At 37.1% G+C, this 12,747-nt stretch overlaps 1 protein-coding gene across 3 annotated transcripts in view; it reads right to left on the reverse strand.

The window, feature by feature from the left end:
• Window positions 1-12,747, reverse strand: part of LOC145297542 (DNA polymerase subunit gamma-1-like) — a 231,559-nt gene that overhangs the window by 157,984 nt on the left and 60,828 nt on the right. For all 3 annotated transcript variants that reach the window (XM_080143503.1, XM_080143500.1, XM_080143504.1), the window contains 3 exons: window positions 7,748-7,824; window positions 5,312-5,934; window positions 1,828-2,023 (listed from right to left, as the gene is read on the reverse strand). In XM_080143503.1, the coding sequence (XP_079999629.1) occupies window positions 1,828-2,023; window positions 5,312-5,892 (777 nt within the window). In that variant the 5' untranslated portion in view covers window positions 5,893-5,934; window positions 7,748-7,824. The remainder of the gene's footprint in view (window positions 1-1,827; window positions 2,024-5,311; window positions 5,935-7,747; window positions 7,825-12,747) is intronic.

Raw genomic sequence — 12,747 nt, forward strand, 5'->3', positions numbered from 1 at the left:
ACTTGTGACATCACAGCCCTTCAAAATAAGGTCTTTTATAAATACGTCGAGATCGCAAAGCGTGAATACTTTGCAAAAATGTTGTCGCAAAAACTGACCCCCTCCTTCAAAAAAAAAACGGCCCAGTTGACGTCAAAGAATTAATGTTTTGGGCCAATATTTGGATATTTGTTGTCTGAGAGATGTATCTTTCTCACGATACTGATTTTGTCAGTGTTCGTTGCACATGTCGAAAGTTTTTGGAAGATATACAAACACATACCAACACACACACACACGCACGCACACACATTTTGCCTTTTATATAATAGATTAGCAGGGCTACTCAGCGTTGCCTCGGATCAAAGTGTAACATATTTTTATTAAAAAAATTCTATTTCTACCCACCTACCTTCTCCTATCCACCCTCTATTTCTTCTCAGACCAGCTAATTTTCTCTCTGGATATAGATACAGAGACAACTCTCTCTTATGTGACTCATTCCTTGAGGAATCTACATAAAGGAATTAATACCTTGAAAAAAAAAAAAAAAAAAAAAAATCAGAATTACTTCCATTTAGTTAATGGTTGGAAAATAGACCCCCCCCCTCCTTTTCTGATGAAATTTCTGTCAGTTTAGAATCCAAGAATGAAAATTCCTTTTTTATTTTAGATAATGCCTATGAAGAAATTACAACTTTGTTGGTGTTTGTTTTGTCATTTTTTTTAGCTTTAGCTGGACATACACACAGAGATAACTACCAGGATTACTCAGCATTGGCTGGATCCATAAAAAAAATAATAGAAGAGATTAAAAGCGTGTTTAAACCTTTATATTGAAACTTCTATCTCTCTATTTTTGTCTTCATTTGATTCCCTTTTGTCCACTTCCCTCTCCTCCAGCCCTCTTCCACCTCTGCTCAATCCATTCCTTTCCTTTGTTTAAATATGTTAAAAATAATTAAAATTAATATTAATTATATAATAGATAACATGATAAACAGCTGAAAAACCAACCCTATCTTTCAGTTTTCACGTTGAGAACTTGTACAGTAAATTTGCAACCACATGCAAACTTGTACAGTAAATTTGCAACCACATGCAAACCGAAAACAAAGCATTCTTCAGTCATACTTTTGTTCCTCATTTTTTGACCTACCCAAGCTACTATTATATACGAGGTGCCTTAAATAAGTTTCCAGACTTTTTTTGTACATGCATTTAAAATTGCCGTAGACTCTTGAAAATTCATTATGTTATTGTGATACATCTTATGAGATGACAGACTAATTTGTATGATTTCAGGTTCAAATGAACAACTACAGCAGAAATTGGAATACACTCTACTAAAGCCTGATTATAACATCTGGTGAATTTCAAAAATGCAACCTGGACATTAGGACATTAAGAAGAATGATATGCATACACGTTTATACGCACAACAAATTTATACACACAACAAACTCTCATATTAATCCATACACGTATACACAATGAACTCATACGCACAACAAACTACTTTATGCATGCTCATTCGTATACATATATGCATGTACTCAAAACACTCTCTTATTGTTCTTACATATTTCAAGTCAAATAAAACATTTTATTTGTATATATATTGGAACTCAGCTTTTAATGTCCTCCCTATAAATGTCTTCTTTAAATGTACTCGGTAAACGTGGGCTTTACTGTTGATTGCTTTTTGGAAGATGCAAAATGCATATTTCAACGGATATCAGTGAAACAAATGTCAACAAAAGAATCATCTGACCCATTTGAAATGAATGTATGAGTTTGCGAATGGACAAAATACCGCAAGTCTGCTGGTTAAGAATGGTTCATTACCTTCAGATAATATTGTTCTTTCACAAAAGAACGATCAAATCCAACATTGTGGCCAATTATAATTCGTTCTTTTTGACTCTTTGCACTCACAATGTTTTGTGTTTGCTTTGATTCAAGTGGAATTAAATCTTCCATTTGTGGCTTGGGACTCCACTGGAATTTCTCTTCTATTAAATAATCACTACACCACGAATACCTGCAAAACAAAAACAAAAACAAAAAATAAGCAGATGAAAAAAATGAACCAAAATAAATGGATATGCTTTAATTATTGTTTTTTAGTTTATAGAAGTTGCTCCAGACAAGGCATAAAGCCATTTGATGTAAGGTATTAACAAAAACAAAAGATCATTATCACAAAGATAAAAGATGCTTATTGACTTTAGTTTTGAAAAAATTAAGACTCTAAATAAGAGGAAAACTGGGCAAGAAGAATGCTCTAATGAGCCTGCAGTCGAATGGAGTAGGAATGATGTATCAAAACAGTGAATTGATGGAGACTACAAGGCCAATAAGTCAAATAAGCTGGAACAAAGGAAGCAGGAAATATATGAGACAATTCTGAAGAACATATGGCATAATAGTATCTATAGAAAAGACTGAAACGAGTAACATCACGTCTGTTTGATAGAGAAAGGGGGTACAGAGAAGGAAAAGGGGCTAATCAAATTAGGGTGCTAGTGCACTTACTGATCCGCACTATTTTTTAAATCGTATTTCCAAGTTTAATTAAAGTTTTATGATATGTTTTTTTATTCAATTGTAAGATTAAAGTACAGAATAGGTACAAAACACCCTCCCCTCCCCATGTTAAAAATGGCTTTTTAAATAATAACGTTATTATTTCAGCATGGATCAATAAGTGCATGAGTACCCAAATTAGATACAGTTCTGCACTTTATCAAGAATCTTTAAATGAGACAGAGAGTCACCAGCTGAAATATGACAACAGTACTCCATACATGGTTTGATAGTAGATTTATAGAAATAGAGAATAGGCACAAGCTTTTGGGTTTAGAGCGATAGAGAGAACTAACTTTATGAAAAGTAGAAAGAGTAATAAATAAAGAAGAGTTGGTCAAATAGAACACATCCAAAACAGCATTATATAAAAAAAGTTTTTAATCTTCCTACCACGCAAGATGTGTCACAAGGGTTGGAAAACAATATATGTAAAGCCACCACCCTAGAAGAAGAGCATTGCATAAAAAGCTTCACAGCCCTGTTGGCATTCCCTAATAGGGGTGGCTAAGGTAATTAAAAATAAACTAACCCTTCTCAAAGGGAGAAGGCAAAGCCTAGGAGGATAGACCTTCTGGAACTGCACGGGACTAAAGCCATACTTCAGTTAGTAGGGAACAAGCCATCCCAACAATGGGCCAGACTGTTGGGCTTGGCGCCAAGAGAAAATAATGGTTTTGTTATTAGCTGTAAAAAATCTGATAACTAAAGTTCTTTGACAGTTTTAACGCTGTTCTACTCGAGGCAATAGTGAAAGCAGAGGCTGATGAGCAGCACAGAAGCAACTTCCATCCAACAAGAGCTTTGCCACTGCCTCAGACAAACAAAACTCCTTGAATTGGTAGACTCCGAACTGTACTCCCCATGGAAAGAGTGGGTAACATTTAACCGGACCCAAGCGAAGGTTGCCAAAACACAAGACGACCTGCACAAATGGGCCTATGTACAGAACGCTCGATGTCCCTGTGATGCTGACATGCAGACTACCACACATATCCTCACAGAATGTTCCATAAGCGAAGCATACTCCAATGTGGACAGGAGGGATGCCTCGGACACTGCCTCGATGATGGATCTCAATTTGGAGTGAAATGCTATGATGATGATGATGATGAATTTGTTGTCGTTCTCATTGTTGAGAGATTGTTGTTGAAAGCTTGCAATATGGAGAGTCGAAAAAGCTAGTGACAATTTTACCGACTCGCAGTTGGTTGGTCCTCTGTAAGTACGAGAGGTTTTCCAAAAGTAATGTCTCCTATTTTTTATTCTGCCTGAATGGATCAAAGGAAAATGGAAAATTGCACTGTTATAATGACTGAACCCATGCATTCATAACCTAAAAGTTTCATCTCTCTGTTGCAAATATTGACGATGTGAAACTCTAAGAAAGCAATCCCCGTCTTGGACATGCATCAGAAGCAGAGATGTGTCATTGAATTCCTGGCAGAAATGCATTAAGAATGGTGGTGACTATGTAGAAAAATAAATTCTGGAGCATAAAAGGTCATTCGTTTTAATAGTACCACTCCTGTCTTCATAGCTCTTTAACTTTTTGAGTTGAAAAAGATAGGAGGCTTTACTTTTGGAAGAATCCTTGTACATGCCACCCATATGTTGGTCTTTGCTATTTGAATGTTTGTTTCTTTTATCTGCAATGCCACTCATGCACCTTACTGAACATCATAACAAATAAAACATTCATCTTCTAAGACCCTGAATTGTATTGTTACCACATCTGGGGAAATACTGCTGAAAGTACAAAACCAACTATCTAGTGGAGAATGTCCTTTTCTTTTTCCTACAGTTTCTTTCTCATCAAAAGAAAAGTTGCTAGTCTTTCTCTACTCTGTTATTATTTTAATGCTAGGCACTTGACAGAGCTCCAATCTCTGGTTCTTCCCTGTAAAACATTCACAGCAAGAACTCATCTAACTACAACAACTGAAAATAATTTTTCTTTCTTTCTCTGTGTATCCAAAACTCATGAGAAAAGTTTCTTTGTAAGAAGTGCCCATCTGCAGAACACAATATCATGGGGCTACTTCCTAGCTAACTACAATATAGTAGTTTTCAAGGCCAATGTTAACAAATACTTATTGAGTCCTTCTCCTAAATAATTAAACTCTACACAGTGCCAATCAACGTTACCAAGGCTCCGGACAAACTCATTCAACTTTATCTTCGAGTTGCCTTTGCGCCTTGATATGTGGTGGCTTGCTAGTACATAAAAAAAAAAAAAGTTAAATTAGGAAGTATGTCAGATGTTTTTGTTTATTACAGCTATCCAAGCTGTCATCAGTTGGCAGAATCACTACAACACATGCACACACGTATGACAACATCCCAGAAAACAAGGTATGCTTTTAAATTATTTGAGGTATTAATTGTTAAATGACCTTCTGAAAGTGAATGACTTCATAGGGTCAACTCAGTGATGATATCCGGAGTATGCAACACCCTTCTCCTCGGCCTGTAAAGGCAGAGTTTCTTACAAACTCCATGAGACATCTACTTTAAAGTTTAGGGACTAAGTGGGGAAAGCGAGAATGGGAAGAAATCATTTTTCGACTGACGTCACAGCCACACAAGAACTGTCCCCTCCCGCATTCCCTAAATATTCAACAATAGTGAAACAAAAAAATATACATAGTTGGAAAAAAAAAAAAATTTTTTTTACTTATTTCAATCTTGTTGACAAAATACTAATTAAAACAGACTGAAATAAAAGTAAAATTTAACTTACCAAAATTGGTGGGAGACGGCCGTGGCAAGAGTCGGATAATTACCTTCCATCATAAGAACTTCAATATCAAAAACTAAAGCCTGATCCTCAGGATAAGGCACACTCGTCGCTACGCCATTTGAATCATATCTTGTCCATCCTTTCGTAAAGCTCCATTCTTTTGGTTTGAGAGGTAAAAAAGGTAGTGAGTACAAGTTGTTTAATAAAGCAAGATAACCATCAATTTGCCTCTGGGCAATCTTACGAAAGTGATCATCAATATTTTCACCAATCAATTTCGGAAGTTCAAGGTTCACGTCAGGAAGAATCGTGGGTGAACCAGAAAGGAGTTTATGGCTTGTTAGATGATTCACAGCAAGTTCGACTTTATCATTTGGACATGAACGCGTCTGGGAAAAAATCAGATTGTGCAGCTTTTCTGAGATCATCTGAATTTGAAGGGGATTCGTCCGAGATTCATTGGTCTGTTTGATTCCAGACTTGTGGTACATTCTCTTCAGGGGGCATCGTACAGCTTGCGAAAAGGAACATGCTTGTTGGAAAATGCTGCTCTTTGCTCTTCTTGTTCCAAATGTAAGCATTTTGGAAATTCTTGTGTCATCAAACAGGCAAAAAATTAGTATCTGAAATCAAATAAAAGTATTATTAAAATATTCCGTTTCAAGACAAATACAGCAAACCTACACACTTACATCATATCCATTGTGTGTTGAAAAATTGAGAACAATTGCTAAAATGTAAAAATGACGACCAAAAGACAATTATTACAATTTATAACACTCATTGTATGGACAGTGGTTTTGTCCTTTGTCCCTTTATCTGTCTATTGAATTGGCCAACATGTAATCCAGTTACATGCATCTCAAACATATGCTGCTTTAACTCTTTTTTTCTCAGTTTTCCTACCTTGGTTAATGTTGGCTTGACAACATTGTGACAAGCCTCCAGATATCAGTTCATGGGCAAAACAACCCTTCTTTCCCCAAAAAAAAAGAAAAAGCCAAAACTGCATGTATTCATAAAGCTTTCTCCTTTTTATACATTTACCACTTTCTGTTATACATCATTTTTCATTACTTAGCCAAGTAAAATTTTTAAAATATATAAACTGTTGTAATATTTTGGGCACAATATTAGGTATGATCACAAAGATTTGGACAATTATATTTATAGCCAGGAGTGATAAGAACACACCAATCAAGAATCACTATATATATATCTACGTTTTATTTTTTATTACCGTATCTATCTGTTAAGTTACATTATTGTTTCAGCTACTTGGCCGTTTTCTTTTTGGCCATCTGTAGCATCCTCAGACTTTTACAGGTCTGTAAAAGTTTGAGGATGCTACAGACGGCCAAAAAAAACGGCCAAGTAGCTGAAACAATAATGTAACTTAACAGATAGATACGGTAATAAAAAATAAAACGCATATCTGCTCTACAACGGTATTGAGCACTTTCTTCAGTTTTTATTAATTACCATTTCCATTATATATATATATATATATATATATATATATATATATATATATATATATATATAGTGATTCTTGATTGGTGTGTCCTTAGTGATTCTTGATTGGTGTGTTCTTATCACTCCTGGCTATAAATATAATTGTCCAAATCTTCACACTGAGGAAGATCGAAGGATCGGTCGAAAATTGTGTGCTTTCGAAGGAAACATTCTTATTTTTTTCAAAAGACTTCTTGTATTCCTACACGTAAACACGCAGGAAATAAATACAGAAAAGATATAAACATTTATATAATTTTCGTATTGATTTTTTATTCATACACACACACACACACATACATACATATATATATATATATATATATATATATATATATATATATATATATATACTGAATTTCTTTGAATTTTTAGTTATAGCTTTTCGTCTTGACATGAGAAAGGAACTATGTTCTGCTGATCCTTACTGAATTAATGCTACCATTTTTTATCTGAAAATATTTACAATTCAAGACTTTTCTGACTGGATTGATGCTGCCAATTTTTGTTTGCGACAACTACATTTAATGTTCGCAATTTGATCATTTCCTTTTGTCGACGATAGAGTTATTTTTTTGCCATCCCTTTTGAGATCATTTTCCTATTACAAAAATGGTTCTTCATTCAAAATGCACACTGTAGATTTTCCTTCTCTCCAAAAGTTGTCGCTTCTAATACAAATTTCAGTGCTTATCTTGAGGATATTCCTACATTCTCACACATGATAATTGAACTTTCTTTTGCGGATAAAATTCCCCACGTAACCTGAAATATGGAAACAATGTAATGGAAGAAACCGGCATTAAAAAAAATTTTAAATAAAAGAAAAAGCATATTTTTACAAAAAAAAAGTATATTTCTAAAAATACAAAAAAACTGAATGATGAAACCTCATTTTGAAAAATATTATTAAAAACTTACTTTTTCAGGTTTATGTGAATAAAACTTGGGAATTCTGAGAGATTCATTGTTGAAGGTGAATTTTCATCCAAGCCAAACTGCAAAAAAAAATAAGATAAATTGAAAATGACAGGACAAACAGGGTTTTTCTTTTCTATGTTTAACTTGCAGCCAAACAAAAAACGATATAGTCATAAAGAAAGGAAGACATTTTTTTTCCATCCTAATGCCATTGTTACCATAAACTGGTCATAGTAACATAGTGATGTAGTTTGTTTATTTTAATGGAAATCGCTCCAGACAAGGCATAAAGCTACTTGATGTAAGGAGCTAAAAAGAAAAATACTACTTCAGGGTCAAAAAACTTGCCAACGATAAATGTTAGTTGGAATAGATTCTGACCCAGGAAACAGCAATTCTTCCCTCTGTGTCAGAAACATCAGTAATGGAATACAAGGACTAAAGAACAAAAAAGGGGAAGTGAGATACACGGCTGCTAAAAATAAACCCGAGATCCTCTTTATGCTCCTCTTAACGTATGTTGTAACATAGTGAAGTAACAATGTAGTAATGTAACAACATAATAATGTAATGACATAGCGATGTAGCAACATATTGTCATAATAATGTAGTAACGCATTCAAGTTCTGCTGAGACTATTACATCAGTTTCATTGAAAGGCATCGGGCCGTGATGGAATAACCACAGAGATGGTAACACACTTTGGAACAAGTGTAAGAAAGTGGTTACTGTCCCTAATAAATAACTGTGCGTCATCCCTCAAACTCCCTAAAATCTGGAAAAAGGCAAGAGTAGTAGCCATTCTAAAACCTGGAAAAGACCCCACATCACCTAAGAGCTACCGACCTATCTCCCTACTGTGCATTCTCTATAAACTAAATGAGCGCATGATACTTGCCAGAATAACGGAAACGGAAGAACAACTCTCAGCTGACAAAGCTGGCTTTAGACCAAGTCGGTCATGTTGTAGCCAGATTTTAAACCAGACCCAATTTATTGAGGATGGATTTGAGACCAAAAAAATAACAGGCACTGTGTTCGTAGACCTTACAGCAGCCTACGACACTGTCAACCATAGGGCACTCATACTAAAAGTAGCCCAAATGATACAAAACTCAGCATTGGTGAGCATAATTGAATGTCTACTTAGTAACCGACGTTTTCATGTTGAGATGTATGGCAAAAAGAGTAGATGGTTTATCCAAAACAATGGCCTCCCACAAGGTTCGGTTTTGGCTCCAACCCTATTCAATATCTACACTAACGGCCAACCACAATACCCAAATATACAAAGATATATATATGCAGATGACCTATGCATCACCACCCAGACACATAGTTTTGACATCATAGAAGAAAGACTCTCTGATACCCTAGCCACTCTCTCTAAGTACTACAAAAAGTGGTACTTAAATGGAAACCCAAACAAGACCCAGGTTTGCGCCTTTCATCTTAATAATCACCAAGAAAATCGGAGACTAAGAGTCATGTGGAATGACAACATGCTTTTTTTTTTTTTCTTTTTTTTTTTTACACAGTGGTCACCACTTATCAAGGCCCGGAAGCCACTCAGGGATAAGGGTTATTGCAAGTACATTACGTTAGTGTGGAGATTTGATGAAGTGTTTACTTAAGGGGGCAGTTCATTAGGAATTTGTTAACGTTGGACTTGAAGACATCCAAGTTATAGTCAGGTGGGAAGCAGGCAGATGGAACAGAGTTCCACAGACGTGCAGTTCTAAGAAAGAAGCTTTGTTCATGGAATCCACGTTTTGATTTAGGCACAGATAAAGAGTGGGGGAAATTTTTCACCGTGGATTCAGCTAGACGGGTGTTTTTCGTGAAAGATTGGCGAGGGGGGACCAGAGATTGGAGTTCAGATGAGCACGTGCCATGGAAATAACGATAAAACAAGGATAGGCTCGCAACGTCTCTTCTGTGGGAGAGAGGTTGCAGGGTAGAGAAAAGGGCATCCCCCACTAAGCCACAAAGTCTATTTTGTACTCTGTCAAGGCAGGATAGGCTGTTTTTAGCAGCTCCTGCCCAGATATGGCAGCAGTATTCCATCCTTGGACGTACTTGGCTTTTATATAGATAGAGAATTGCATCAGTAGTGAGATATCTTCTGGAGTGGTAGAAGGATCCCACCATCTTTCCAGCGACCTTGGCAACAGACTTGATGTACGTGTTCCATTTCAGATCAGGAGTAAAGGTCAAACCCAGAAGCTTGTCAAAACACGGGGCCTCTCCCAGACGAGAGCCATCCATCCCAATTGATGCCAGATGGGGATCAGAGCGTTGATGATGTAAGGATAGGAGTTTGGTGGTTTTGGATGCATTAAAGGTAACCAGCCACGTCTTCCCCCACTGAACCACGCTCGAGATCAGAGGAGAGAGAATCAGAGAGAACTTTGTCATTTACAGCCTTTGATGTGTTGCCATAGATGGTCGTGTCATCAGGATAGATGTCAAGGAATGATTTAAGTATGTGTTTAGGGAGGTCATTGATGTAGATCAGGAAGAGAGTTGGACCCAGGATGGACCCCTGAGGGACTCCAGCATTAATACTGCAGGCCTCCGATTTTTGTCCATCGACCACTACTCTTATGAGCCTATCGGAGAGAAATGATTTAATGATTGAGAAAACATTTCCAGTTATACCATAGCTGGAAATCTTGTGAAGTAGACCCTTATGCCATACCTTGTCGAAGGCCTTTGATATGTCAAGAGCAATTGCCCTAGAAAGGAAGCCTTTGTCAAGAGATTCACTAATCCTGTGAGATATAACCGTCAGCACATCTGCGGTAGATGAACCTGCTTACACATGAACCTTTCCCAGTCTACTTGGGGGTAACTCTGGACAGAACACTCTTTTAGAAAACACATTACCAAATTGAAAGGCAAGCTGTCATCACGAAACAGCCTTCTCAGTAAGCTTGCCACCAGCAATTGGGGTGCTGACCCCAAAACATTGAGGCAAACAGCTCTCGCACTGTACCATTCCACAGCGGAGTATTGTGCCCCAGTATGGGCAAGATCATGCAATGCCATAAAATTGATGTAGAGCTGAACAAGGCATACCGAACCATAACTGGTGCCCTAAGACCAACTCCCTTGCCAGCTCTATACTGCCTAACTGGTATTCCACCACCACATATCAGGCGAGAAGTCATCACCAGAATGGAATGGTACAAACAGCTTAATGACCACAAGCACTCACTGTTTGGCCACCAATCAGTGAGACAAAGACTAAAATCTCGCAGTAGCTTCATCAATATAGAGGAAATCGATCCCAGGCAAGCTGCCTCCTATAGGATGGAACGATAGCGAGACTATAACAGCAGGAATAAAAATGAAGTCCTACCAGACCCAAAAGAAACACTCCCCCAGGGTTCAAACCTTGGTAGAAAAAACTGGGTGACTCTAAATAGAGCCAGAGCCAAAGAAAGCAAAACAAAAACAATCTCCACAAGTGGGGCCTAGACACCTCACCTTTATGTCCATATGGAGAGGTACAAACGATGCACCACCTTAGGGAAAACTGCCGATTGGGTCCTCATTGCTCAAACCAAGACCTTAAGGAGGCAAACAGCACCGCCATGCGATGGGTTAATTTCTATTGCGATAAGATATGATGATCAGTTTCATTAATAGATTTAAGAAAAGGGATCTCATACTGTCATGGCCTTCTACCTTCTTTTGGCACACCACATATGAAAGCCTGTAACATTCTTCAAATGGCTTTGTGTAATGTTATCTCCTGTTGTTACATGTCACAAGACTATTATTTTCACTTTTTTTTTATTTTATTTTTCTTCATCTTTTTCTTCTAGAAGGTGGGACATCCAACCAGATGTCTAACATTTACCCCTATTTTAGTGAGTCCAACCCAGAGATCTTTTTAGGATTCTAGCCGTCCCTTTCAGTGCAATCGTTTGTATTTCACTTGCACTTGGTTCACCGGGTATACTTGCTAAGTACCTTTTTTAAGTTCTTTTTCATAAACCCAGTTGCTCCTATGATGATTGGTATAATGAAAATCTCTTAATTTCCAATTTCGTTTCATATCATACATAAGACCTTTATACTTTGGGGGTTTTTTTTTCGCTCTCAGCTCTGTTAAGCCCTGTATCATTGCATGCACTGACCTTATTATGGTCGCTTTTTTATTCGCTCTGTCCCAAATCACTATATCTGGTTTAATGGCTGTGTTTTCTAGATATGTACCAATAGGAATTATGTAGTCATAATGAATGGTGTACATGTCATTCCCAACTGTTCGCTCAGGTATTTTTTACTACACTGAACGTTTAGTTTCTTACATATCTTCCAATGAAGGTATTTGCAAACTCCTGTATAATAATGATCTCCAAGTCGGACTTTGCAACTCGAGATCAGGTGGTCCACACTCTCAACCTCAGTATTGCAGAACCTGCATTTATTATTGCTTAGACCATTCATCTTTTTAAAGGCGTTCGTCATGAGGCCCTGGTCTTGTGCAGCCAATTTCCTTCTTTGAAGATTGTAATGCTGGATATGGGGCAGCCAAACCAACTGCCAACATTGCCCTGCTTTTTATTGAAACCAACCGAGAGCTCTTTTAGGTAGGACTTCATAAGCCCTGTGGCACCTATAATAACTGGTATGATTGATATCTCTCTAAGATTCCAGTTTCTTTTCATATCATACATGAAACCTTGATATTTGATCTGTTTCTTCCTTTCAGCTCTGTTCAGACCTCCATCATTAGGAACACTCACTTCAACCAAGGTTGCAACTCTCTCTGACTTAGTCCATATAACTATGTCAGGTTTCACAGCAGCATTTTCAAGGTAATTGGCTGTAGGGATTATATGGTCATAATGTATGGTATATAAGTCATTTCCAACTGTTCTTTCAGGTTGATGTTCCCAGGATTTGCTGGAATGGATAACCTTATAACAGGTCAAAACACGCATTTATGTCAAGCTATTTTGGGCAGCATTTTTCTTCCATATGTT

The sequence above is a fragment of the Euprymna scolopes genome, chromosome 18, assembly GCF_053919585.1.
Source record: "Euprymna scolopes isolate OS-2025 chromosome 18, ASM5391958v1, whole genome shotgun sequence".
Taxonomy (NCBI): Eukaryota; Metazoa; Mollusca; class Cephalopoda; order Sepiida; family Sepiolidae; genus Euprymna; species Euprymna scolopes.